Below are 27,256 nucleotides of genomic sequence, written 5' to 3' on the forward strand. Positions count from 1 at the left end.
AAATGAACTTGTCTTCATCTTTCTTTTCAGTAAAAAAAAACAATCTTCACAATGTCTTCGTGGCTTCAAATCCCTAAGAATTCGCCCTTCTCGTTGGCCAACATTCCGTTCGGCATCATTTCGGCCTCCTCATCCAAAGTCCCCGCCATTGCAATCGGTGATTATGCTTTGGATTTGAACAAATTTGCCTCGTCTGGAGGTTTCTCTCAGTTGCCTAGCATTCAGCAGCATCTGAGTGTGTTCAACCAACCTACCCTCAATGCCTTCGCCGAGCTTGGCCGTCCGGTCCACCGTCAGGTGCGCGAGTACTTGCAGAACGTCTTCCGCGCCGACACCCAGTACCCACAAGTTCTAAAGGATAACGCGGCTCTTCAAAAGTCTGCTCTTATTCCCCGCTCAGAAGTTACCAATCACGTCCCGATGCAAATTGGTGATTATACCGACTTCTACGCTGGATTGAACCACGCCTACAACATCGGAGTTCTCTTCAGAGGAAAGGACAATGCTCTGCAGCCCAACTACAAACACTTGCCCGTTGCTTACCACGGCCGTGCTTCATCCGTCGTCCCCTCCGGCACCCCCCTGCACCGCCCGAGCGGTCAAATCCTCGCCAACCCAACCGCTGATCCCAAAATCCCGACTTTCTCTCCTTGCAAGAAGCTAGACATCGAGCTGGAGTTGGCAGCCTTTATCAGCAAGCCTAATGATCTGGGCAAGCCCGTCTCGATCGACGAGGCCGAGGACCACATCTTCGGTCTGGTCCTTATGAACGACTGGTCCGCTCGCGATATCCAGGCTTGGGAATACATTCCCCTGGGCCCCTTCAACGCCAAGAACTTCGGTACAACCATCACTCCCTGGATTGTTCTGTTGGATGCCCTCGAGCCATTCCGCGCCACAGGCCTTGAGCCTGAAAATCGTGAAGGCCTCCTGCCTTATCTTCGCGAGAAGCGGGTCGAAAACGCTTACGAGATCCCGCTCGAGATTGAGGTAACCAATAAGGGTGGCCAACCCACAATTATTGCCAACAGTAATGCTCGCAACCTTCTTTACTCATTCCCGCAGATGGTTGCCCACCACACTATTACTGGATGCAACTTGAGATCTGGTGACTTGCTGGGCTCGGGTACTATTTCCGGCACTGAGCCTAAAACTCAGGGCAGTTTCTTGGAGCAGACTAATGGCAAGACCCCACTTAAGCTTGCTGATGGTTCAGAGCGTATGTTCCTGGAGGATGGAGATACCGTTGTTCTACGTGGACTTGCTGGTACTGAAGGCAATTATGTCGGCTTTGGTGACTGCACGGGTACGATCCTGCCCGCCGTTTCGTTCTAAAGGAAAATGAAACTTAAAAGAAATGAAATTAGATTGATGTTGGCATAGCATGAATTGACATGAAACCTTTTTCGAAAGGTGCCATACATTTTACAGTTCCTTGTCTTGGTACGATTTCAGTACAACTGTAAATAACAGCTTGAAATTGGGTTTTACATCAAGCGGCTCGAATAGAGGAAAAATCAATGGGCAACGTTTCTGCTTGTACTTAGGACCTATAATTGGTCACATATTCTACAACTTCGAAGACTAGCCACGCAAATAGCCATATATTAGATTATGAAGAATATTTTGAGGGCTGGAAAAATCAGTCTCACCATTTTTGAACCCTTCCATCGCTTGCTCTGAGATCTCGATGCCGAACTCCTATCTATGATGTGAATACTTGATGATAGCGCACACAGGGCATAGAAAGCGCTTCTGTATCTCACGTACCTCATTTAATGTTACACGAAATTCCGAAAAGTCTAAATCGTCGTAACGGACATCCTCCTTGAATGTTGTTTCCATCGTTATCTGCCGAACTTGAATGAGCAAACATTCGATGGCAATTTTCAGAATTGTGGGAGAATGTTACTTCGTTTTCCTCCAGGCTTGCCTGTTCCGCTACAAGCTCAATGACTCTCCGCTCAGTATCTGACATTGCGGTAGATAATGTCAGTCAAAATGCTGATATTAGGCTAAACAGTTTGCCTGGTTTCCCAATATGGAAGACAAAGCTCACACTGAAAAGTCAACGTTAAAGCAGTATAACCCGTAAGAATGACTGGAAGGAAAGAGGGCTCGAGCAAGGTGTATGTGCACTCAATTTCTCGCTTCTTCGACACCTCTCTGCAACGAATTGAATAGCTAGGTTAGTTGATCAATACCGTATGCGGTATAGGCATAATTCATGATGCATAGTAACATCAATGTATACATTATATTGGGCTTGTACCTTGGTCACTAGCAATTTTAATTAAGACAAATGATTGTTTGAACAATGTTAAAGATTCGAATTGTTCTGGCTCCTTGTTTGGACCTCTGCTATAAGTTGACTCATATTCTATGAGTGAGAGAGAGTCCTGTCCTAACCCATATAAGACTCGTCTCTCTGAATGAACTCTTTTCCGTATACTTTTCATGATCTGTCTGTGGAAATTGTCAGTTAAAATAATGGATAAGCGTATATCTCCTTTCCAAATCGGAAGTTATCGTGCCTACACCGACAGCGACAAAGACACTCTGATACCTCACTCAACAAGGCATTGTCCATGGTGCCGAGAGCGACTAATGTAAACAGTCTACCACAGATTTCTCTATGAACTCAGGGTAAATCTCTCTACTCGTTGCTATTTGCCACTCAGACGACCACCATTGGAATGGGTTCACCGATTATTCTAAAATGGACGAATGACTTATTAATCAAAATTATCGTATTGTTTTCAAAGGCACTCGGATCGTTGGATCTCGGTTCCTACATTGGGTTATGACGATTTATCATAATCCTCTAGTATCAATGTGCATTCAACCATGCTCTTCAAACTTTCAAATTTCCTTCCGGGGTTTGCAAGCATTGAATACTCATTGGCTTAGATATGCACAACTAAAACGCACCGCCATTTCCTATAGAAAAACCCCCATGATTAAGAAGTGATAACCCCGACCCTTACTCCTTCACCCTCAAATCTTCCGGCGTATCAGGCTGCGTCTGCCAATGACCCTTTTGAACAGCCTCCTCCTTCTCCAAGTTCTGAATAATCCTATACGTAACAGGAAATGCCGACAAATCCACCCCAACCCGCTCCGCACCCCACGCCGCCGGGATCAGACAAATATCCGCCATAGTCATTTCATCCCCGACGCTGAATTTCCCCGCACAGCGAGACACGGTAGCTTCGTACGCTCGGAGTCCTTCCTCAATTAAATCCTTCGACCAAGATACTCGGTCTGCGCCTAGTGGGGCGACCCGTTTGAGGATTTTGAGGTTGGTGACGGGTTGCACGTCGCAGGCGATGATGGAGGCTAATGTGCGCACTTGGGCGCGGGATTCGGGATCAGAAGGGAGGAGAGCGGGTCCTTTGTCCGGGAATGCTTCTTCGAGGTATTCTAGGGCGGCTAAGGATTGGGTGATTGTTACTGTTGTGGTGTCGTGTTGGATTATGAGAGCTGGAACGAGGCCGGATGGGTTGATAGCTTTGTGAGCGGGGGATAATTGTTCATCTTTTAGGAGGTTGACGAATACCGGGGTAAATGGAATCCCTTTGAGATGGAGCGCGATGCGTAGTCGAGCAGAGCATGAGGAGCGGAAATAGGTGTAGAGACTTACGGACATTTTGAGCTTTGGTGTCCTCAAGATGTAGATTCAGGTAGGATTTGTGATTATAGTAAGTTTTCGATGCTACGAGGATACTGGGATATGGTTTTACCTACTTTTTACTTTTTCTGCTCAGGTCGGTTATACTCTGTTAGTCTGCTTCTGTCTCGGCCTTCTGATGCCGCGATGAATGTATACTAGACAACGGAATAAGTTCCGTTGTCGTAAATCCCGTTGCTTTCCGTCCCATAGTGGGGCTGTACCCCACATCTTGTGGCCAATTATATATTATTTTCAACCCCCGCCCAAAACCAGCGGTGGGGCATTGCGGAGGGAATTACCGTTGCTGGCTTTGTCTCTAGAATCCGCATTACCAAACATATACCTCAATCAAATCTGGCTGATATACCAAGAAAGTATTGACTACTCCCTAAAGTCCAGTAGTGTTAAAGAAGTAAGTAAATTCGTGTAATCTCGGTGCTAAATGCTTCTAGTAAACAAGGCATAAACGTTAAAAATGAGGAGAGCAATCATGAATAAGAGCCTGGGCGGTAAGGGAATGGAACAATAAAAGGGATATTCAAAGTGAAGATCAGCCCCAATCCAAATATGCATAGAAAGAATCACTAAGCTCATCTCAACCCAAATGAGGAGGTACCAATCACCGACCATGTTCCAGACTTGGCACAATGACAGGCCCATATTTGACCACAGTTGCATAGGCCCCATCGCCTTGGACCATGAAGTCAGCGGCCAGGCTAAGCTTAGGCCTAGACTGTGGAGTAGGTGAACCGTAAGGAGTAGCAGCAACAACCTCGGGGTCGTAAGCGACGATGGCAACGTAATTCCTTCGACCCATGAGCTTGCGGTGCTCGCGAGCCTGCCCATTGGTGTCGGTCTGGAATATCTCCATCATGTCCTCTTTGGTATCGGTAGGTTGAGATGAGGACCGATGGCCATTGGCGGGGATGTACAGGGGCTTGCTGTTACTATGGAGCATCTTGATAATGTAAGATGGGGGTGGGGTGTTGACAGAAGGAGATGAAATCAGCTGGTACATGGTCTTATGGTCGGAGGGTTGGCTCGGATCATGAACAAGACCGGCACCGCATACATTGACAGCGCCGGAGAGGAAAGTCATGCGGACGGATTTCTGATGGGCTATACCCTGCAGTGTACGGATAAGATAGGTCCGTTCAAGGTCCTAGAAAATGAATGTTAGGAAGCGGTCGATGTTATTTAGAAGTGATACATACCTTGGATTCGTGAGTCCATTGGTCCCGCAGCTCATCCATGAGATCAAACTCGCCAAATGGGCTCAGGATCCCACCCATCAGACCAGACTTGCCAACAGCTCGCTTGACTGATTCGAAGCCAGAACCAACAAAGTCCTTGGCTCCTACCACACCAGCCACTGAGCTGGTGACCTTGCCCAGCAAGTTATAAGTTCCGGTCACAGCCCGCTTTCCAGTAGCAACAGTTTGGGCAATGTGTTCAGCAGTCTCCAGTCGAGGGTAGATAAGTGGCACAGAAATCATCCACAGACAGTGCTGTACACTGGACGGCAACATGGCGATCTTTGGGAATAGTCCTTGATATGTGGGACCAGCCATGACCTGATGAGGGTTGCGTTCTGACCGACAATCAGGTCCAACAACCACAACACCGGGACCAAGATATTTGACAAAGTGCCAGCCAGTGCCAGTGATAGTGAAGAGATCCAAATCATTATTCACGTTGCGGAGAATGTCTAAGGTGGTGTGGTGCTGGAAAAGAAGGTACATCTCGATACCGATGCGGCCGATGTTTTTAAACATGTTTGAAAATTGCATGTGTTCAGGATAGGAACCGAATCCATCGAAGCTGTAAAGATATGAGCCATACTCGAATAAAGCCAAAAGATTTTAATACTGACATGTCATGATCATCGATCTGGCTGATGTAGGGGATCTGAGCAAATGATTCCCGGAGGTGTGGCTGGTCAAAGTGACTGGTATAGTAGTGGAAGTATGCATGGGATACATCTTGTTGATTTGCCGCAGTCCACGGAGCGTTCTTTCTGGCTTCTTTTCCGCTGATTGCCAGCCACTGTTTGAGGCATGGGATTTCCTTCCACATGCGATCTGCATATATTTGTCCGCCCAGACACAACTGCGCATGGAATCCACCAATTTCATTGTGCTTTTGCATAATGTCCTTCCACATGACGCCCACGCCACCAAGGCGAGCTCGCTCATTGGCGTTGACGTTGATCGAAAAGTCATTTCCAGATGTCGCAATAAATCGCCAGTTAGTCTCATGTCGGCCGGCGACAAGGAACTCGTAGCGGGTGCAACCTAGGTGTGAAGTAATTGCATAAGTCCATTTTGCGGGTCCCATTTCCTCCATTTGAATGTCAACATCATACTTGTAGAATGTCCAGCGTTGATGGACCGCAATATTGACCGCTTTCAACTGTCTTGGGTTGGGAGACAGATCAGCACTCTGGTGAAGGTGAATGGTAGGAGGCTGCGCGGCATCAGTCACCAGAAGGATGGAGCCGAGCCAAATTCCACGATCGATATCCATATTCGTGTATCGCAGGTACGGACCGAAATAAACACCATTTGTAGGAGCAGTCTTATACATCTCCATCCCGCTGCTTGGTGGAGGTCCAGAAAAGCCTACCATAGGAGATTGGAGGCTCTCGAAACCTGGGGTTAGTGGAACGCCGGGAGAAGCCATGGGTTTCCCAAAAGCTGATAGCCCCGGTGATGCCATAGGATGACTACTGTACACACTGCCAATGGGTGACATAGGAGTCTCGTTGAGATTTAATGGCGTGGGACCCTTCGGAAACTCCCACTGAGTGGACTGTGATGCCAAGTGGATGTAGTAGTACTGGCCAGAATTTGGATCCATGTGCGCAATCCAACCCTCCGGGAGAGGCGGGGGAGATGCCGGTGGAAGTCCAGAAGCCGGTCCAGGTGAAGTCACTTGAACTACTTGGGGAGCCTGTTGGTAAGTACTAGGTTTTCCATTAGACATGAAGCTCTGTGGTGATTGTGTCAACTGAGGCTGCTGACGAGGGTCATTGGCAAAGGCCGGATGATCCTGTGATGAAACCGTGGGGGCTGGAGAAGTGGCTGCGGCCATAGCAGGGTGAGGTTGGCTTATATTTGCTGGATGCTCTCCCATGGCAGAACCGGCAGCTGCTCCGGCGGCCGCTCCGACGGCGGCTCCAGTAGCATCGCTGCGCTTTTCCGGTGGGTAGTTGTTTCTAGGCGCAGATGCAGAAACACTTGAGTAGGCAGGCGGGGGAGATGAGCTTAAGCGCATTCGATCGAGATCTTGTTCTAAGGCGTTGGGTGGAATACGGGACTGTGGTGACTGATGTTGCTGTGGTTGCGGCTGAAAATGGGGCTGCTGAGGCTGAGGGGGTGTCCCCGCGGGTTGGGGCTGCGGCGAGGGGCTGCTCTGTTGTAGTGGATGAACTGGAGTTTGGTTATCACCACTGACAACATCTGCACCTTGGTACACTGTAGGTGGACCATGTGGCTGCGAGCCTGGCTGTTCAGTGGGTGTCCATGGTCTTTGCGGCGCGGGCTGCTGCGGTTGATTAGGCTGCTGTCCAGCATACTGTGCTGCGCGTGTTTGCGCTGCAACGCTCTGTGACTGTAGACCAGCAAGCGTTCCCGTGCCAGCAATTCCAGATGCAGCATAACGAGCTTCAATGTCTGAAGTAGGATGCTGGCCCGGGCCCACTATCGGTGTCTCTGGCGGCGGTGGAGATCCGCGCTCAGCGCGAGTGGTGGAGGTGGAAGCAGTCGAATTGATTCGATTAAGCCCGGTAGATTGTGGAGCATGAAGAGTAGAAGGAGGCCGGGCGGAAGAAGGGCGCGAGTTGGTGCGCTGAGGGGGTGGGAAGTACTGTTGGCGATAATCATACTGATGCCCCTCCGGCGCCACATTTGTCGGGGCGGGAACAGCCGCTGGAGGACGAGGGTATTGTCTGGCTGCCAACGCTTCCCGATCTGGCGCATCTGGGCCTGGGGATTCGGGTAGCGGCTTTGGTGCAGCCCCTCGTCGCTCCGCCAAGGTTGCGATTCGTGGCTCACGACCATCGCGCGGGCGTAAAGCCAAGGGGTAATCACCAGGGCTCACAGAGCCGGAGCTTACGGGCGGAGACCCCATATCTAGTTGGGCCAGTGGGACGGCCATCATTCGAAGACGAGCTGCGCATTTGGGGACGAGGTCTGTCATCGGGATAAGGCAACGGAGCGTTGGGTGGACTGGTGGCCGATGCAGGGGAGGCCGAATCTCTCTTGTTGATTCTCAAGGGCTCGACCCTGGGCGACTCGTCGGGCTTGTTCGAGGAGTTGTTAAGAAACAGCTCCTCGTCCGGGTGAATGCCGCGACTGTCGCCGGGGTTCATTCTGCAGGATGAGACGATATGGGGCCGAAATGAAGTTGCAGGACGCACGAAGCCACCCGGGAATTTATTTCAAATGCCTTGTCACAGGGTTAAGCGCCCAGCTAGATTTGCTGTGATTGTCCTCAGCAGGAACAGAGCGGGGCATCATCATAGAGGTGATATGATTCGCTGGTTCAAGGGGACTCCATTCGCTGATGGATAGGTGATTGGTGGCGGGGTAGCACATCCTGGGCGCTTCGAGGGCTGAAGGCAACTTCATTACGGCCCAATCCTGTTTCAAGGATGCGAAGATTTGGATCAGAGATACTTGGCTCTCAAATAACAAATGAATCAATTCAGCAGTTATTTGCAACAATTAGATGTTTGGTAAACAAAGGAAACCTGCAGTGTTTACTAGTCTATATTTAGAAACTACTATATATTCGGAATATAGATTTAGATATAAAGCAAAATTCATATTCAACAGGTCTCCCAATTGTATGTCTTGAGCTGTGTAGTGCAGGTTTTATCTGATATCTGATATTAAATCAACAGAGGAAAAAATAAAGTTGAAAAAGAGGGACAAGCCCATTGAGTATTCTAGCGGTATACATGAATATATATCCACGCCCGCATGGTTGTTGACCAGTCTTGCACTTTGCCTCAGAACACGGATCTGTCAAATACAGTAGCAAGTATTTTGACTGGAAGGACTTTTTACGCTTAAATACCCCGAGACTATCATTAAATAATCTTAAGCAGCTCAATAAAAATCAGAAATTTGACTTCATACTTTATCGCGGACTGCAGCGGATACTTGGCTTAGATCTGTTACGTAATCATCGGAATGATCGATTAAATGTTGACCACTTGCAGGTTTGCGCTTCATCACATCATGGCTTCTCTTCGATTCCAGGGATTGCGTTCTGTTTTCCGGGGTCAATGTAACCCTCTGAGAACCCAGCAGCGTCGCTGGGCTCAAGTCCACGATGTTCGCTTCCTCGCCTCGCATCACAACCCCAATCACGTCTTGGACAGGTATCGATCCAAGCTAGACCAGAAGGCTAAACAGTGAGTCTAGAAGACATCTCGCAATAAAACTCCGCTGACAAGGTTTGCGTTTCTTTCTAGAGAAGGACATGAGTCTATTGACTCCCTGAAGGAGGCCTTCAGCGACAAGATCCAAGATTTGCGCTCCAAAGCATCCACAGTGACCACCCCAGAGCCAGAGGCGCCCATTCACAACACCACCCAAGAACCGGCAGCCGCTAAAGCCCCTATTTCTCATGCCGCCCGCGAAGTCTCCGGCAAAGCGAGCCCCATAAAGCCGCTTAGCTCTTTCCTCGATGTCGAGAAGATCCGCGAGCTCCCCCCCAAGGAAATTGAGGCCCTCTGGCGCCTCCGGTTCGCAAGTAGCTCGACCTCCATCTGCGCGGCCATTCCCCTCGAAATATACCAGCGCATCATGAACGCTGCCCGTCAGAACCCACAATTCGTTCTCCCGCTTCCGCGCGGGGCGACCGAGGATCAGCAAGAAACCACCGCCGACATCCACTTCCTGCAGTGGGCATTCCACCCGCCCGCAGGCGAACCCGCCGCGCCTTCTGGAGAGACTGCCAACACCCATATTTCCACCGTGATCTTTACCCATCTCGGTGCGTTCAAGATGCACGGGTCTTTTGCTCAGCCGCACACAACTATCACACATTACTTGGATTTGGCGGATGATAAGGGACTTGTCCTGATGCATGGACAGGTTGTGCCTGACCGTGGCGTGTCCACCATGGAGGCTACTTGGCTGGCTAGCTGTGTGCAGCGCTTCTACGATTTTGAGGGTCAGGCGAGTGGCCGGAAGAGTGAGCTCGTTCGCATGTTCACCCAGGGTGATGCTGAGAACTTCAAGGTTGAGGAGTTGATGGCTGAGGCTGAGAAGCTCCAGTAGATTTCCTGCATCATTCCGGTGCCTGTACTATATGTCAATTTTAGATGAATATATTGCCAAAAGCCAAAAGGCCTTATGGGTGTTCTTACATCGTTTATACTCTTGTATCGTTCAATTCCAGGATTTAAATGCCATGGTCTCGTATAAAATGACTATGGCGTCCAAGAGGGCTAGCTCTATAAGATCTATCTTACTCCTTTAGATTTACACGTCACACTCCCCAGTACTTGAGATTGACAGCATCGCTCGGATGTATGATACTGCTGTTTTTTTTTTGAAGTGATTAGTATTGAAGAGGCGTTCGCATGACAGACAACTAGGATAGGTGAGATACATAATGGCCAACTGAAATAAATGCTCTCTATATCTCTCGCTCGCTTCCCAATATGACTGGCTCAAATCTTCGACTTTCTACCCGTGACATTTGGGACTTCCTCGCCAGACAAAAGGAAGTCCGGGTACTGGAGGTTACCTTGAGAGGTAGTTCCTCCTGAAACACGCCAGTTTGCGCCGTCCACTATCTCATGTGAGTTTTCACTTTGAAACATGCGGAAAATTACTCGGGTAACATACCAACTAATGTCTGACCGCTTACATAGCTTCCGGCATCAGAGAAGAGATAAACAGTCGCGTCCGCAATATCACGAACATGGCCAAAGCGACCCAGGGGCTGGGCCCTGGTATACTCCGCTTTAGCGTCTGATGGAAGCAGACGGTCCAAGCCCTATTGAGTAGTCAGATAAATGTCTCCAATTGAATATCTTACATGTTAAAGGGACCGACCTCGGTTGATTCAATAGGGCCCGGGGCGATAATGTTAGATGTCACGCCTCGAGGACCATACTCGATGGCAACGGAGTTTGATAGAGAGTCGATGCCAGCTTTGGCGACGGAAACGTGAGCCTGGAAAGGCATACCGCGGTAGTGCAGGGTAGCACTGACGAAGATGATTCTGCCGCCAGTACCCAGTGGTGACGGGTTGACTGAGGCCACCGTTAGATATGGCCATGCGCTAGTAATTCCAGTGGCACTTACGTTCAGAGTCGACTCTGTGTTTCTTACCCGACTCGATGAGATAAGGCAGAACAGCCTTGAGGGTATTGTACGAGCCTAAGACATCAATATCCATGACAGACTTGAAAGCATTCACAGAAAGCTGCTCAATGGAAGCCAGGAAGTTGCCTGCGGCACCGGCACTATACACACGAAGTTCAGTAGAAGATTCCGAAGCTGGATCCAAAAAGCCTTACATGACATAGTCGATCGAGCCCAGCTCCTTCACGCAGCGCTCCACGGCATCCTTTAAGCTCTCGAACTTGCGAACGTCCACTGCGCCGATACCAATTACTTTGGCACCGGGGCGGAGAGTCGCGATCTCCTTGGCGGCGCGCTCGGTTTTCTCGACATTGCGACCGATGATGCATGCGTTAGCACCTAAATGAACCAGTGCCTTGACCTGAGCGCTGCAAATTGTGCCTGCGCCACCCGTGCAGAATACCACTTTGTTCGCTGTGCTACAGGTCAGCAAGCGGGTCTCGGGGTCTTGACCAGACTTGGGGGGTAAGAAATAAATTTACCAAAGATGCCATCCTTCCAGATGTCACTGATGTAATCTTTCTTCTGTAGCGGCATTGTGAAAGAACACTCTGGCAATAGATGTTGATGGTAGGATTAGCAGACTGATATCAGTTCTGGGGTCAAGTGCAACACCGTCGCCTTTTCCCCACAGCCGCGATTGGACCTCGGCTCTTTCAGAGTTGGCATTTATACATTTATAATCCACAGATAAGATTATCAACCGGTTAAACTACGACCTTGTGGAGAATTCTAATGCTAATTTCCCCTCTGTGGCTACATAAAGCTTACAGATACATCCCTGATCAGTCTATGGCTTTTCGATATAGAATTATAAGGTGATGTTCTTCTATGTTGTACCTACAGCACTGATGAAGTCTTCTTATATTTACACTCAGCGCCCTAGGAAATGAACAAGTAGAATTCATAAAGGAATTCACTCTTCGTACTTGGAATTATTGATTGTATCTCCAAGGATTAAACCAATGTGTACAGGCGCTAAGTGCACGATGAAGAACTAGCGAGCGCTGATTGGCCGAATTCTGGAACTGGCGTCACCTCCGCCCTATCCACTTTTCTTTCTCAATTACAGCATCAACCCACCTTTATCCTCCCAGTCTTCTTGGATGAATAACAAATACTTCCCAGACAGCACTATGATCTGCCCGATAACTGCCACCAAGTTCGTTGGGACTGTGTCCCTCGGGCTGCTGACGGTAAGCACATCTTGGAGACCGTTTCGCGCTTCGCTCGACAGTATCAGCCTCGGTTGCAGTCTCTCAACTAATCGAATTTATTCTCTATCCAGGGAATGTCCTACTCCACTGCCTCAATCACGATCCCAGCTCTCAAGCTCCTTCCCTCCTCAACCACCGCCTCTCGCTGCCTGAATGAAGTGAAGCGCCTAAACCGCAAGCATGCCCTGCGCCTATCCAGCTTGACTAATGCATGCATCCTTTTCGCCTACTCTGTCTCTCCTCCCCGCCGCCAACACCCATACCTTATCTGGATGTGCGTTGTCTCGACAGTCAGCTCATACGGCCTCGATTTGTTCTTCAACCGACACATGGGGCTCAAGAACTGGGTCCTCGCCGCTATCCAAGATACTACCGGTCTGAGCCTCGGACTCCAACCCACTTCTAAGAAGGAAGATGATCTAGTCGTAGTCGAAGCTGAGGAAGATGTCAACGGCGAGAGCGTACAGCGCGAGATGGACGGAGAGCGTCGGCTGCAACGTGCGCGGGCCTTGCTGGCCGGGCTTGCGCTGTCGATGGGCATTGTTGGACTGTGGGGAGACAAAAAGTGATCTGTTTGATGACGGATTTTCATTAGCTGTGAATGCCTGAGCTTGTTTCGCGAGCCTTTCCTATTCTTGCGGGACAAGGTTAATTCTTAATGTGGGCGTTGGGGCGAAACACTGGATGTTGATCGCATTACTTTCTCTCGGAGCCTTCACCCAATGAGCTCCGGTCAGGCTTGAATATGTGGCTGACCGTTGGTGCCATGTATTTTATTGCGATTATCTTCTTTATTGCCTGCTATTTACCAGAACTTGCTTGTACATCGAAATGAATATAGCGTAGATACTGTTCAAATCAAATTCTGGTGTTGATACAAGTAACGATCAATATTCGGTGTTTATCATGTCTTGACTTCAGACTAGCTTTACAAATGTCGATACCGATATCCATAGATGCGGGTGCTGATTCACGGGGCTTGATAAATGACGCTTCTGAGTGGATGGAATCCCCGCCACATGATGGCACAAAGCGGTGGTGGGGGTGGGGGTGGGTCGCCTTGCCAAACTGTAGCATCATATCCGGGGTAAAGGTATAAGAATATCGCCAGAGTCGCTGACACATATTTTCGTTTAATTTAGTCTGCAACTATTTCTGCAATGCACACTCATCTGCTGCTAGTGGTCCCATTCCTTTATCTTGGGCTTCAAGTCCTACTCAAGCTTAGCAGAGCCATCTTCTCCCCACTTAAGCATGTCCCTGGTCCGTTCTGGACTCGATTCACCAATCTATGGTATTTCAATCGAGCTCGCAAAGGCAAATTTGAACATGACAATATCCATCTCCACCAAAAGTATGGTCCTGTTGTCCGGATTTCCCCTGATCATTATAGCATCAGCGATATTTCCGCCGTTAAAATAGTCTATGGAACTGGCTCCAAATTTCCCAAGTCTGCATGGTATGATGGCTGGAAACATCCTCAGCAATGGAATGTATTCTCTGATCGAGATATCAAGAGACATTGTCAGTTGGCAGATTTCTTTTCTGAACATCTTGTTAAGTCCCAAGAACTAGCTAACATTGTTACAGCTGAAACTCGAAAGAGATTCACGAGTCTATATTCCATGAGCTCCGTGATAAGCTATGAGCCATTTGTGAATCGCTGCATTGATATATTCTTCCAAAGACTGGAGGATTTTGCAGATCGAAAGCACTTCTTTGATCTCGGGCACTGGTTCCAGTGCTATGCATTCGACGTGATTGGTGATATCACTTTTGGTCAGAGATTTGGTAAGGCTTCATATACGCAGATATCCCATAGGATCCATGAGACTGATTCTGCTCAGGGTTCTTGGACCAAGGCGATGATATCGACGGTGCCATCAACGCAGTGCACCAGGCAACGGTCTACGGGACCCTAATCGGGATTTACCCCGAATGGCACCCACGACTTTTTGAGACCCTGAGCAAGTTCAAGGGGTCCGGAGCGAATGGCAGGGCCTATATTGCCAAGTTTGTTCGCGACAAGATCGGTCTTCTTGAGCAAGAGCGCAACAATATGGATAAACCAGCCACGGAGACACCCAAGACGCAAGACTTTTTGACAAAAATGATGCAGGCCCGCGATCAAGACCCGGAGAAGGTAACGAATTACCATCTTCAGATCATGGGTCAATCCAATGTAGCTGCTGGATCCGACACAACAGCCGTCAGTTTGTCGGCTATCATGTGGTATCTCCTGAACAGCCCGGATGCACTCCGCAAGCTACGAAGGGAAATCCATGAACTTACCCAACAGGGTCGGTGTAGTGTCGACATCACCTTTAAAGAAACCCAAGAAATGCCGTATTTCCAAGCTGTCATGAAGGAGGCTCTTCGCTTGCATCCAGCCACGGGTCTACCCATGTGGAGGGTGGTCCCTGCGGGCGGGGTGCAACTGAGTGATCGGTTTTTCCCTGAGGGCACAGTGGTAGGAATAAACTCCTGGGTTGCACATTATAATGAGCAAGTCTTCCCTGATGCCAAGGCATTCCGGCCGGAAAGATGGCTGGAGTCGGAGACTGAGCCGGAGAAGATGAAGGAGATGAACCAGATGTATATGCCGGTGAGTTTGAACAGATGTTGAGGTCACCCTTATTTGATTGGCTAATGAGTGAACACAGTTTGGGTTGGGATCGAGAACGTGTCTTGGAAAGCATATCGCCATTCTTGAGATGTCCAAGTTGATCCCCCGCTTAGTGCGCGACTATGATTTGACCCCATTGCGAGATACCATGGATACTTCCAACTTTTGGTTTGTGAAGCCGACGAACTTTGACGTACGTGTCTCCCTACGAGCTCAGGGGTCTTTCGAGTGATTTAGGGTAATAGTTATTGTATAGAAATGAAATGTTATATTGTCCCCCCCTTGCATCAGATCCAGATCTTAAAGTATACCTGTATAGCCGATGTCATAAAACGCACTTTTCTATCAGCCAATTGATGTGAAGAACCAGTTCACCTACAAGTAAGATAGATCAATTCCAACATGTCACATCTAAGTATTCTGACATATAAATCCATTTTTTTTTACCCTACCTCCACTAGTACTCCGCAGTACACGTACAACTCATCCGTTGTTCTGTGCCAGGATCGACGGACGGTCCGTGCAAAGAGTGCAAACCCGCTGCCCGTGCGCCCGTCACACTCCAAACGCCCCATTCATCATCTTTGTACCCCATGTACGCTCGGTATCTCCGTAGGTACTAAGCAAATTGGACATGTTCATTGATCTCCTGCGTCAATGAATCCTTGGACATCCTGGTCCAATCATATCTTCAACCCTTTGAAGGGAGCCTCACTCCAAGCTCACTCTTTGATCCTGAAATCCTCCCCCTCTCAGCTTCTCCCCCCGGCAATCCTCGGTTGACATCTTTGAGCTTCTTTCAACTTTGCCTGGACCCGCCTATCTTACGACTTACGACTTTCCCTCGGGTCCTTGGTGCTAGTTCTTCCGCCCGATCTGCCGATTTCTTCGGCATTCTGACGACCGGACACGAAGATCATCTGAAACCCTCCCCAACCACACACCGAACGACCCTGTGATCCAACCAACCCCAGCCAGACCTGAACCGCAACCACTTCTTTCGAGAATATTATGATCTAGTGGTACACTTGGATCATCGCCGCGCCCGACCATTCCACACTTGTGCTCGCCCCTCCCCACTCAACTTGCGGCTGTGCTACGCGCCCTCTTGGATCCGCATCCACAGCAAACCCACCCGTCGATGAGGTCTGCTCGCCAGCACCATCTTTACCTTCTATAATCACAACTTTGATAAACCGCATTTTAGGCTTTTGGAATTGCACTCGCGCCTCCGGGTCCAAGCTCCGAACGCTGGCAACGGCGCCACGGCACGACTACAGAACACAGCTGCACAACGGCTGATTACGATACGCTTCACGAATATTGATGGTGACCTACGCCGGGCTTTCGCGATCCTTAAAATCCCAGCTGGCTGTGACTTGATTTGATCGCGCCCCCGCGGAGGGATTCGACTAAGTCTCGGATCTGCAATGCCCGTCCGTGAGCATGGAGAAGCTGACCGACAGGGCTCCGAGAGCTCCGGGAATACTAGCTGGATATCGCAAGAAACAGTGCGGGATAGCGAGGGACCGCCTAAGAATCTGAGCAAGTCGGTATCTGCACGCGATGCCGAACCGTTCCCCGGTACTTTGATGGCCAGGTAAGCATCATCTCCCCCGGGCTCAGTGGTTCGCGTTGGGGCTTAAGAACATGTACAAGAATGTCGCGCCACATATACTGACCATAAATAGATCCGGATCATCCCAAGCTCCGAGAATCGACTGGGGGTCTTCGCATTGGTCATGGAGCTCACCGGATATTTCGCCCACCGAAGAACGCAAAGGCTCTGGATTTAGCAAGGATCGAAAAGCGCTCGCGATCCTTGGAGCTGGTGATGATTTTACTCGGACATATAACTCCAGCCCACACCCTCCACACCCCCCACCGAACAACCCCGCTCGCTCTAGTCGGGATGGGCTCGACTCGATTGCTCCGTGGGCCACAACGGGTGCCTCAGATGGAGCTGGGACGTTTTTCAATGAATACTCTGAGCATGAGGCATCTCCAGCCTCTGCAACGTTTCGCCCCACGACAAGCCGGACATTCGCCAGTGAACCGGCTGATATGGATTACAACCGCGACCACAGGAGGCCTTCTACTGCGAGCATGACCAGCAGCCAAGGATCCAAATCAAGTCTTAGCCATAAGCCATGGAGGAAAAAATCAAAAGGAATACCCACCGATGAATATACGGCTTCTGACGAACCAGAGGATGGTCAACAGAACCCTCCAAGCAGACGAGGGGGCCCTATTGACCAATTAAAAGCCCGTGAAAGAGCGAATTCTGACGGATCAGATCCATCACAGCGGCCTTCACGACCACGACCCGAAACACCCTTACCATCAAGCGATATCACTCCTTGGGTGTATCAAAATATCCAGGATGTCTCTCATTATGGGGAAGCACCTGTGCGCCAAGTACCCATCGGACCTGATGGCCAAAGACTTGAATCTCGAGCTGGAACTCACTCAGGAACTCGGGAAAATAGTCGACGCGGCGCCAATGGACATCGTCATTCCCGAAGTAAAGAGGAAAGACCTACACTGGCAGGCGACTTGGCTGGGTACCATCGCCCCTCCGGTGGGCGCGATGACCTTTTCTTGGGACTCAGGCCTTCCAATGAGAGCTATCTAAACTCATCCACAGCCATGAGCTCAGTGACAAATCTTGGTGGTCGCTCAGCCAGTCCAACACCAAGCGTGCAGAGCGCTATTTATCGTGATAGCGGCCAAAGCTCTCCAGGTGGTCCGCCAACCAAACGTGGCATCTTCGACAGGGTGACAAGACACCTTAAACCAGGTCACAAACAGCACGATAAAACCAAGCGCGATCAGTCCCCCAACCGACGCAGACAGCCCAGCATTGAAGGAACTTCCACCCCTCGCCATGCTGATGCAACGGACTCAGACCGGAAGAAGGAATCTGGCAAAGGTCTTGGGATCGGTGCCCGCAAGTTTCCTCGACGCGGCTTCACTCATCTGGGCGAAATCCCCAAAGATGGTCAAACCCAAAGAGAAGACAGTCATGTTTTCAAGCTCAATACTGATCTCACAGATCTCAATGGTATTGTCACTGATCAAGGATTGATAAAACGGGACGGCATGACTACACCACGCGAAGAACTCAACTTGCCAGACATGATGCAGCAAGGAGACATTGGTGACGACAGCTGGCACGCACCCGATAGTTGGCAAGTCAAGAAGCAGCAGCATGATATGGAATTGGAAGCTCAGGATAGCGAGCCGAAGCCCACTACAGGTCTTCGTGATCGCGCCGGGCCCTCTTATTTCATCCGAGTATTCCGCATAGACCACACATTTGCCACACTTTCTGCCGGTTTGAACTCGACAGTCGCCGAGATTCTCTACATGCTTGGACGGAAATCGTTCTTGTCTGATCATCTGAATAACTACGAGATTGTACTCCGAACGAATGATCTATCGCGGCAACTTGACCATAAAGAGCGCCCGATTCTTATGCAGAAGCAGCTTTTGGAGAAAGTCGGATACACGGAGAAGGACCGTATAGAGGACATTGGTCGTGAAGACCATAGTTACCTCTGTCGCTTTATCTTTTTGCCCACCAAGCTGAGCGGATATACAAGCTTGGAAGCTGATCCTGGTTTCAACAAGATGCAAAAGTTCAGCCATGTTGATCTTCAAGGTCGAAGCCTCGTGACCATTCCCATTACCCTCTACAAAAAATCATCAGAGATCATCTCTCTAAACTTATCCCGAAATCTATCACTGGATGTACCGAAGGACTTCATTCAAAGCTGCATCAATCTGCGGGAGATCAAGTTCATTGGCAATGAAGCCACTTACCTCCCGACCAGTTTCAGCTTGGCGAGTCGATTGACCTACCTTGATGTGTCCAATAACTTCTTGGACCAGCTGGAGCATGCGCGCCTTGACCGACTCACTGGCCTTGTTAGCATAAAACTGGCAAACAATCAATTGACGAAGCTGCCTAGCTATTTTGCCAAATTTCAGTCTCTGCGAAGCTTGACCATGTCGTCGAATAGCTTCAAGATTTTCCCTGAATGTCTCTGCGAGCTAAAGAGTCTGGTTGATCTGGACATCAGTTTCAACGGCATCGAGGAGCTGCCCAACATCGGTCGATTGATCACGCTAGAGCGACTTTGGATGACAAACAATAATATGAGTGGGCCGCTTGACCAGTCCTTCCAGAGCCTTGTGAATCTGAAGGAAATTGATGGACGATTCAATGCCATCTCCAACATTGATAGTCTTTCTCGCCTTCCGCGCCTGGAGCAGGTCTTCTTTGGCCATAACTTGGTATCTCGGTTCAAAGGTGCATTCCCGAGATTGCGCAGCTTGCACCTGGATCATTGTCCCTTGACCCAGTTCGATATTGACGCCCCCATGCCTACCCTATCTTCTCTCAACCTTGCATCTGCCAAGCTCTCTAATTTTCGCGACGGGATGTATGAAAATATCGCCAATGTTTCCAAATTGATTTTGGACAAGAATCATCTTTCATCAATTTCGGTACAAATCGGCAAATTGCGTCGCCTCGAACATTTCAGTATCATCAAGAACCCACTGTCTTCTTTGCCTCCCACCATTGGATGCCTGACTGAGCTTCGGGATTTCAATGTAAGAGAGTGCAATTTGAAGGCCCTGCCTGAGGAAATTTGGCATTGTTCTAAGTTAGAAACACTCAATGTGTCCACCAATATTCTTACGACTTTCCCAAGGCACGGTGCACCAGTCCCACTGGTGCCCGGCGAACCGCCGCCAACACCTGTGGCAACCCCTGGATTGACGGGAAGTCCGACCTGGGAAGATCTAGGACCACTTAATGAAGTGGATTCTCGCCGTGAAAGTGAAAGCTCTGGCGGACCTCCTCCGTCTGGTACATCGCCAAGCGGATCCTATCGAAATCCGTCTATTGTTCCGTCTGTAGGACAGTCTAGGAAAGTCTCAGCAGCATCGCGATCGGCCAATACAGAAGGGAGCTTGAACTCGAGAAAGGACTCATACTTCTCTCAACAAGCTGTAGCGATCACGTTTGCAGGCTCTCTCCGGAACCTGTATCTGGCTGACAACCGCTTGGAAGATGATGTGTTCCGGGAGCTGATCCGCCTTCCTGAGTTGCGGATTGTCAATCTCTCGTACAACGAGCTTACTGAGGTGCCGCCGGGAGTTCTAAGACGATGGCCCCTAATCTCCGAGCTCTACTTATCGGGCAATGAGCTGACTTCCCTTCCATCCGATGATCTTGAAGAAATCAATCAGCTCAAAGTACTTCACATCAATGCCAACCGTTTTCAAGTTCTGCCGGCGGAGTTGTGCAAAGTGAGCAAGCTGTCTATTCTTGACGTTGGAAGCAATGGCCTCAAATATAATGTATCCAATTGGCCCTATGACTGGAATTGGAACTGGAACCGCAGCTTGAAATACTTGAACTTCTCAGGCAACAAGCGACTTGAGATAAAACCCAACATATCATCCTTGGGTCCACCATCGGGTAACGGTACAGATCTCACTGATTTTACATCCTTGACTCATCTACGGGTTTTGGGATTGATGGATGTGACCCTTACCATTCCCACTATTCCGGAGGAGACGGAGGATCGCCGTGTGAGAACATCTGCCTCGCTGGCTGGCTCCCTCGCCTATGGAATGGCAGATACACTAGGCCGGACCGAGCATCTGTCCATCATTGATATGATCGTCCCTCGTTTAAAGCCAGATAATGTTGAGACGTTGGTCGGCATGTTCGATGGCCAGGTCAACTCAAGCGGAGGTTCTCGGGTTGCAAAATACCTACATGAGCATTTCACATCTACCTTTTCTCATGAGCTAAAGAAGCTTCAACGGGACCAGGGCGAGAGCCCAATTGATGCGCTAAGACGGGCTTTTCTAGGCCTGAATAAGAATATGGCAGGGTCCGCGTACAGATCGATTGATGATCGCGAGCTTCGGCAGTATCATCGCGGATCGAATGCCTCCAAACAACTCAACCAGGATGACATCCAGTCTGGCGGAGTTGCAACGGTACTTTATTTGAACAACATGGAGCTCTACGCTGCAAACGTTGGTGATGCACAGGCAATTCTTGTCAAGTCGGATGGTTCGCTCCGCTATCTCACCAAGGTTCACGATCCTGCTGAAGCGACTGAACGAGCTCGCATTCGTGCTGCAGGTGGATTTGTAGCCCGCAATGGCAAGCTGAATGATTCGCTCACCGTGTCGCGATGTTTTGGTCATTTCCCGATGATGCCAGCTGTTATTGCCGCTCCTTCCACCATGCACACTACATTAACTGAACAAGACGAGATGATCATTATAGCCTCAAAAGAGCTTTGGGACTACGTGACGCCTGAACTTGTCGTTGATATCACCCGGGGAGCGTACCCGGACCTCATGTTCGCAGCCCAAAAGCTTCGAGATTTAGCAATCTCGTTTGGTGCTACTAACAAGCTAATGGTGATGATCCTCGGCGTGAGTGAGCTACAGAAGAAGCAAAAGAAGTGGCCACGACCCAGTGTTTCCTTGGGGCCTTCTGCCTTCCCAGAAGACCAACTCATTTCTACTTCCAAACTTCGAAAGAAGCCTCGTGATATCCCCAGTGACTCTCGCCTTGCACGGTTCGATTACGTGGATGCTCCCATTGGGGAGCTGGCCATCATTTTCACTGATATCAAGAAGTCGACCGGTCTTTGGGAATCATGTCCGGATGCCATGCGGTCGGCTATCCAAATCCACAATGATATTCTCCGACGACAACTTGGTATTATCGGTGGTTATGAAGTCAAAACAGAAGGTGATGCTTTCATGGTGGCGTTTGCCACAACGACCGCTGCCCTCCTATGGTGCTTTAACTGCCAAAACCAGCTTCTCGAGGCTGAATGGCCCACCGAAATCCTTGAGCAGCCGCAGTGTCAAGTTGTGGTGGACATGGACAACAACATTATTTTCCGTGGTTTGTCTGTCCGCATGGGAGGACATTGGGGTGAGCCAGTTTGTGAGAAAGATCCTGTGACCAATCGTATGGATTACTTTGGTCCCATGGTAAATCGAGCTTCTCGAGTCTCCGCTGTTGCCGATGGTGGTCAGACTTTTGTCTCGTCCGACTTCATGAGCGACATCCAGCGCAATCTAGAGGTTTTTGCGGATGCTGAACGTTCCGCATCGACCAGTTCCACCGACAGTCAGTCGCGAGTTGATAGTCTAGGCCACAATATTCGTCGTGAGCTACAGCAACTCAATAGTCAGGGCTTTGTCATCAAAGACCAGGGTGAAAGAAAGCTGAAGGGCCTGGAGAATCCAGAGCCCCTCTATCTCGTCTACCCGCATTCGCTTGCTGGACGCTTGGCTGTTCAGGAAGAATCCGGCGATCAAGGTGGCCCGGCTCAAGTCCAGTCGAACTCGGAATTGCAGCTTAAGACTGATGTTATCTGGCGTCTTTGGGAGGTCACCCTCCGACTGGAACGGATTTGTGGTGCTTTGGAAAATCCAGATGACCCACAGCTCAGAGAACCCAATGTTGCTCTGTTCAACATGGTTAAGAACCACGGTGGTGAATTGAACGATTCCACAGTGATCAGCCTGGTTGACCAACAGGTCACTAGAATCGAGGTTAGTTGTGTCTCTTTCCCAAACTCTCTTCGCAATATAACTAAACAATGATAGGCAACTATAAATACTCTTTCTGTTCGAAACTTGATGCGTCCTTTCAAACCGGGCGATCGTCTCGAAGACCACGCCGTACCCATTGGCGAAGTGATGCAACAATTGCAGACCCAAATGGCCGAATACCGGGCCCTGAAAGAGCAGATGGCCACCGGGAGTGCAGGCATTCCCGGCGGGTCACCTCCATTTGGTAGCACTCCTATGCATGCATCCGATAGTGTCGAAAGCAACGTTACATCCTCCTCCTCTTCTTTTCTCCACCTCGCTGAGGCAGCCCATGCCCCTCGTTCCTTCGACATCCAAGGCATCAGTCCGTGATCACTGATTGATGCCTTGGTATCACTTCTATAAATTTCCCTCTTAATGCCCTGGCCCACTGGGCCATTCATCCTTGGTTTGGTTTCGTTTTTTCACGTTACGTTTTATGGACGGCGTCTTTCGGTGGAGAGTCTTTCGGTCCTCCCTATGAAGCATCAGGACATGGGATCATGGAGGTTATTTCTTTTCAAGGTTTTTTTTTTTATCTTTTGCTCTTCTTGCTGTGTATCTTTATTAAATTCTTGGGGGGGTGTTTCGCAATATCTGTGAATAAATTATTCTACACGTACCAAAGTCCGAGACCGCGCATTTTATTCACAAATTCGAATAGCCTGTGCCACGATTCCATGGACAGGTTCCATAACCGGTTATACAAGCCATGGAGCGTAGTGGAACTCCGAGACCTGCAAATATTTCTAGGTTGACCAATTAAAATGCACAGGATCTGCATTTCTACATGATGACCCTACACCCAAACTTCTCAAGCTTCAAAGATAATATCATTGTAAAATAATTAATTGGCTAATTAGGGGATCTATCGAGTCTATGCTTGGCTCGGTTCTCCCACTACGATCCACGCTTGATAGCGCTGAGATCAGCAGAGTGTATACTACTAGTTTACTCCGCTTAGATCTTTCCCAGTCGACCACCGCCGCGAACCTGAGATTTCTTAGAGCTTGAGGTAATGGGCTTTGCCGAGCCACCGCCAGGAAGGCTAATAGTCTTTCCCTTCAGCCAGGTGTTGACGGTAGAATTGTAGTAAAGTGTGTGTCCCTGGCTGTGAATATTCTTCAAAGTCGTAAGGGAATCCGTGAAATTTTGGAGAACAGTATCGGCAGTCAAAGTCCAGCTGCTTGTCTCATCGAGGCTGACACCAAAAGTCGCGTCTCCGTATCCGGAATAAGCAGAACCAGTCCACGAGCTGTATTCGCTCAGAGACCAGTCGATAGAACTTCCGTTGTAAGCGACCAAATCACCAGTCAAATCAGACTCGGTAATAGTAACCGTCACCTGAGCAGGGGACAGATCATTATTATCCACGTATCCGGCATAGACATCAAAGTCCTGGGTGATCTGCGAATAATTCGCAACGACCAGAATACCCGAGTTGGTGACAATCTGTGAATTGGCCAAAGTCGCTTCAGCAATAATGTTTCCAAACCACAGACCCGGCATCTCACGGCCAGTGGTGGTGAACTTGGTATTGGTCAAGTTCAACTTCGCTCCACTCGTAATGACAGAGCTGCTGAAAATAGCAACTCCACCCAGCAGACCGGCCGTGCAATCACAGTCGATCAACGTAGTCGACTGAGCACCATCTGAGAAGACAACGGGTCCGTTCTCAGACAGACCAACCACATTAGTAGCGTGAATCTCGCCAAGTGCGTAGAAGGTAGCGGAGCCGATTCCCGCTGCGTGTGCTACGCTGTCGTAAACGTAGATGTAACCCCCGGGACTATCACCCGAGAAGCTAGATGAGCGCTTGCCTCCGGAGTAAACTTGGAGATTGTGACCGATGGCAGTTCCGTTGCCTGAAGCGTAGAGACCGTGACTGACGGGACCGGAGGAGTATAGCCACGAATTGCTGACGTGGACAACAGTGTCGGTTCCGTAGGAGTAGAATTGGGCTGCACCATTATGAACAGTCACGTTGACATGGTCAAAAACAGCGGTCGAAGCATTGGCCTGATACGAAAACAATTAAGGAGGATTGAATAAAGCAGGAGGTAGGGTTAATGACTTACCACGTTGATTGCAGCATTGAAGCCCCAGAAACTGGCATCATTCAGATTGGTAGAGTAACCGGTCTTTTCAAAGTTGATATATGAGCCAGTGAACGAGGCATCGTTTGCAACGAGAAGGACACTGGTGTCATTGGCCGTAGCGGACCAAGTAACATGCTCAGCGCTGGAAGTTTTCCCATCCACCTTGTGGGTCGCCTTGACTAGGTAGTTGTGTCAGCGTGAGATTCAATTTCTTACTTCCCATGCGTTATGCTTACTAGCAGAAGGCTGCGTAGAAACCTGGGCAATATCATAGTCAGGAACGATAGCATTGTCCTTCGCCCAATTAGCAGGATTGATCACATTCGAGGGATCCTCAATTGTGATCGATGCTAGCGCAAGCGCAGGGAAAAGCAGAAGAGAGCGAGCCGCCATTGTATCAGGGACTCTGAGGATCTGGAGGATATTCTGATGATCTGGTTCCTTGACATGATTTTCATTACAGCTCTGGACTTTAAATACTTTTGCTTTACCCTGTCCATGTGGACATATGAATCTACTTTGATTCCCCGCAAATTGGTCAATTGTCCGTGTTGACTTCGGGATGATGTGGAGAAAAATGGCATAAATATGGCATAATCCCTGGGGAAAATCTGGGGAGATTAAGCTCAGAGCGGGGAATTGCTTGACATTCAGGAGAGAAGCTTCTCCAGGTTCTCAGGTTGTGGACCACCAGATCAATGTCCCCACATCCCGACTATGTGGAAATAATACTACGCGAATCTCATAGGAGGCTTGACGACGTGCTAGTTTCCGCCAAGAGGGGGTATACGTCAGCTTCAATATTGCAGTCCGCGCTGACATGGGCCATATCCCGAAGGAGGGGAAAGTTGAAGTATTTGGGTTCTCGACTGCTTACATTGAGCTTGAAATATTTTCATCACTGAGATCCCTAGGGCTTAGAAGTAGTCCTTTCAACGATTAAATAATGCGAATAGATTTGATTTATAATACGCAATCAAATTAACCACTTAGTATGATTCCTCGGGATAGCATTCCAAAATGCCATATCACTCAGCTACCTTGTTGTCCCTCCACGCCAAATAGGTCTATACTCTTCCCAAATTCATTGCAGCGAATATTGGTTGCGGATTTCCTGAGTTTTCGCCGGACCTCGTACAACATGTAAACTAGACCAGCTCACTAATTCCTCAGTCTCACAGACAAAGCGAAACGCATATGACGTGCGATACATATCGTTAATACAAAGATGATCCCCTCGCGCCCGAAGAACATAAGTCTGATCCTCCCGAGTGTTCTCAGGAAGAGCAGGAACAGGAGGGAAATGTTCCTCGCCGCCTTCTAAAGAAATTCTTCCATCATCGGTGAAATCGAAGTTGTGGAAGAGATAGTCCGCCTCGTCAGGACCGGAGCCGATTTTCACGAACCACGCACTCAGCTGGGCTGTGGCTTCGTTTAATCGCCAAATGTACTTTTTTGACCAAGTCGCATTTGCCATGCCTGCTAGCGCAGGGGGAAGTGCCGAGGCGGGGAACTGGCCACTTTCGGTGTAGAGCCAATCTTGGTTGGGGAGTTGGGTGAAGGTTGCTGTGCCATTAAGCTGGCCGTTGATCTCGTGCACATTTGTACTGCGTAGAGTGCGAGTAAGTGACCATCTCGAACTGCCCAGTGACTTGAGTATTGTCGTGAGGGCAGCATGCGAGGGGGCCATGGCGTTGGTGGTAAAGAAGAGAAAGTGGCAGAATCAAAGCGGGATCTACAGTAGGTGCGAATCTCCACTATGACCAAGAAGCCCGCCGTGTCTCTAGGATCCCCAATTTATTCACTACGTTATTGGTTCCGCAATTTATTTCTTGTTTCTCTTAATTGGAGTCAAAATGATCTTTGAAACTGCTATCTGAATCATTAAAACAAAACAAAAGTTCAGAAGCCAACTTGGTTCTCCCTGGCAAACGAAATCTTCTGAATATTGTTCATGACCTTGTCAAAGAACCACATCAACTCTGGCAGAGACTCCGTGGTGTCTCCTGTAGAAGACGGTTCTTCCAGCTGCGCATCAGAGGAAGGTTGTGGTGCTTGAAGCTGCGTCTGAAACTTGGCAATGATGGCACCAATCTCCCCCAAACATTCGAGGATTTCCTCGACGGTCTTCAGATCCCGAGGCTATTCTGACTTCCAGAGACGCTCCTAGTGAAACGTGCAATCCATTAGACAAGATAAAATCCTCAATACTTCCCAAAGCGTCCTCAACCCAGTCGTCCTCCAGTTCTGGGATCTCCAGGCACTGGGACAGGCCTTCGGCGCACTGCCCCACCGCTTCTTTGATGGACGAGTTATATTCCATAACTTTCCCCGTAGAATTGCTAGACATATCGGTTGGATCTCATTGACGAAGAAATGGTTAAAATAGGTTCAAAAGAAAGCCAAGTAGGGCATACACTTCTCAAGGGTCTGACTTGAAAGGAGACTGCAAGGTGTAGGAACTTTTGCAAGGTGACGACCTAGATCTGGGATTATCTTGCAAGGCCTCAACACGCTGACAGTCAGTGTATAGTGGATGATGTGGTCTTAATGATGATAGACATTCTTGATCGTGGGTGGATCACCCGTAGGTTTTTCTATATCGG

The 27,256-nt window shown here is 49.2% G+C and overlaps 12 protein-coding genes across 12 annotated transcripts; 5 read left to right on the forward strand and 7 right to left on the reverse strand.

Moving 5' to 3' along the window:
- Positions 1 to 51: 51 nt before the first annotated feature.
- Positions 52 to 1,335, forward strand: fahA (fumarylacetoacetate hydrolase FahA; the record flags this gene model as incomplete). Its single annotated transcript, XM_057139975.1, has 1 exon — positions 52 to 1,335. The coding sequence occupies one exon, from the start codon at positions 52 to 54 to the stop codon at positions 1,333 to 1,335; it is 1,284 nt and encodes a 427-aa protein (XP_056993981.1).
- A 1,648-nt stretch (positions 1,336 to 2,983) lies between these two features.
- maiA (maleylacetoacetate isomerase MaiA) lies at positions 2,984 to 3,649 on the reverse strand (the record flags this gene model as incomplete). Its single annotated transcript, XM_057139976.1, has 1 exon — positions 2,984 to 3,649. One exon carries the CDS (start codon positions 3,647 to 3,649, stop codon positions 2,984 to 2,986), a length of 666 nt encoding a protein of 221 aa, XP_056993982.1.
- Positions 3,650 to 4,292: 643 nt separating this feature from the next.
- Positions 4,293 to 8,045, reverse strand: N7520_006043 (WW domain protein; the record flags this gene model as incomplete). Its single annotated transcript, XM_057139977.1, has 4 exons — positions 4,293 to 4,835; positions 4,888 to 5,494; positions 5,547 to 7,659; positions 7,790 to 8,045. The coding sequence occupies 4 exons, from the start codon at positions 8,043 to 8,045 to the stop codon at positions 4,293 to 4,295; spliced, it is 3,519 nt and encodes a 1,172-aa protein (XP_056993983.1).
- An 874-nt stretch (positions 8,046 to 8,919) lies between these two features.
- N7520_006044 (ATP11 family protein) lies at positions 8,920 to 9,966 on the forward strand (the record flags this gene model as incomplete). The annotated part of the gene is made up of 2 exons (XM_057139978.1): positions 8,920 to 9,095; positions 9,156 to 9,966. The coding sequence occupies 2 exons, from the start codon at positions 8,920 to 8,922 to the stop codon at positions 9,964 to 9,966; spliced, it is 987 nt and encodes a 328-aa protein (XP_056993984.1).
- Positions 9,967 to 10,361: 395 nt separating this feature from the next.
- On the reverse strand, positions 10,362 to 11,598 carry N7520_006045 (SDR family oxidoreductase; the record flags this gene model as incomplete). Its single annotated transcript, XM_057139979.1, has 6 exons — positions 10,362 to 10,483; positions 10,540 to 10,690; positions 10,750 to 10,949; positions 11,002 to 11,162; positions 11,217 to 11,475; positions 11,544 to 11,598. The coding sequence occupies 6 exons, from the start codon at positions 11,596 to 11,598 to the stop codon at positions 10,362 to 10,364; spliced, it is 948 nt and encodes a 315-aa protein (XP_056993985.1).
- A 599-nt stretch (positions 11,599 to 12,197) lies between these two features.
- N7520_006046 (uncharacterized protein) lies at positions 12,198 to 12,847 on the forward strand (the record flags this gene model as incomplete). Its single annotated transcript, XM_057139980.1, has 2 exons — positions 12,198 to 12,257; positions 12,350 to 12,847. The coding sequence occupies 2 exons, from the start codon at positions 12,198 to 12,200 to the stop codon at positions 12,845 to 12,847; spliced, it is 558 nt and encodes a 185-aa protein (XP_056993986.1).
- A 591-nt stretch (positions 12,848 to 13,438) lies between these two features.
- On the forward strand, positions 13,439 to 15,136 carry N7520_006047 (cytochrome P450; the record flags this gene model as incomplete). The annotated part of the gene is made up of 3 exons (XM_057139981.1): positions 13,439 to 14,069; positions 14,126 to 14,883; positions 14,942 to 15,136. 3 exons carry the CDS (start codon positions 13,439 to 13,441, stop codon positions 15,134 to 15,136), a joined length of 1,584 nt encoding a protein of 527 aa, XP_056993987.1.
- Positions 15,137 to 15,920: 784 nt separating this feature from the next.
- On the reverse strand, positions 15,921 to 16,106 carry N7520_006048 (uncharacterized protein; the record flags this gene model as incomplete). Its single annotated transcript, XM_057139982.1, has 1 exon — positions 15,921 to 16,106. One exon carries the CDS (start codon positions 16,104 to 16,106, stop codon positions 15,921 to 15,923), a length of 186 nt encoding a protein of 61 aa, XP_056993988.1.
- Positions 16,107 to 16,334: 228 nt separating this feature from the next.
- Positions 16,335 to 22,884, forward strand: acyA (adenylate cyclase acyA; the record flags this gene model as incomplete). The annotated part of the gene is made up of 3 exons (XM_057139983.1): positions 16,335 to 16,504; positions 16,596 to 22,512; positions 22,567 to 22,884. 3 exons carry the CDS (start codon positions 16,335 to 16,337, stop codon positions 22,882 to 22,884), a joined length of 6,405 nt encoding a protein of 2,134 aa, XP_056993989.1.
- A 627-nt stretch (positions 22,885 to 23,511) lies between these two features.
- Positions 23,512 to 25,043, reverse strand: N7520_006050 (uncharacterized protein; the record flags this gene model as incomplete). The annotated part of the gene is made up of 3 exons (XM_057139984.1): positions 23,512 to 24,570; positions 24,630 to 24,829; positions 24,887 to 25,043. 3 exons carry the CDS (start codon positions 25,041 to 25,043, stop codon positions 23,512 to 23,514), a joined length of 1,416 nt encoding a protein of 471 aa, XP_056993990.1.
- A 691-nt stretch (positions 25,044 to 25,734) lies between these two features.
- On the reverse strand, positions 25,735 to 26,340 carry N7520_006051 (uncharacterized protein; the record flags this gene model as incomplete). The annotated part of the gene is made up of 1 exon (XM_057139985.1): positions 25,735 to 26,340. One exon carries the CDS (start codon positions 26,338 to 26,340, stop codon positions 25,735 to 25,737), a length of 606 nt encoding a protein of 201 aa, XP_056993991.1.
- Positions 26,341 to 26,552: 212 nt separating this feature from the next.
- N7520_006052 (uncharacterized protein) lies at positions 26,553 to 27,000 on the reverse strand (the record flags this gene model as incomplete). The annotated part of the gene is given in 2 exon segments (XM_057139986.1): positions 26,553 to 26,792; positions 26,803 to 27,000. The coding sequence occupies 2 exon segments, from the start codon at positions 26,998 to 27,000 to the stop codon at positions 26,553 to 26,555; spliced, it is 438 nt and encodes a 145-aa protein (XP_056993992.1).
- Positions 27,001 to 27,256: the final 256 nt, after the last annotated feature.

The sequence above is a fragment of the Penicillium odoratum genome, assembly GCF_028828045.1.
Source record: "Penicillium odoratum strain IBT 22623 chromosome Unknown utg000005l_segment0_segment0, whole genome shotgun sequence".
NCBI lineage: Eukaryota > Fungi > Ascomycota > Eurotiomycetes > Eurotiales > Aspergillaceae > Penicillium > Penicillium odoratum.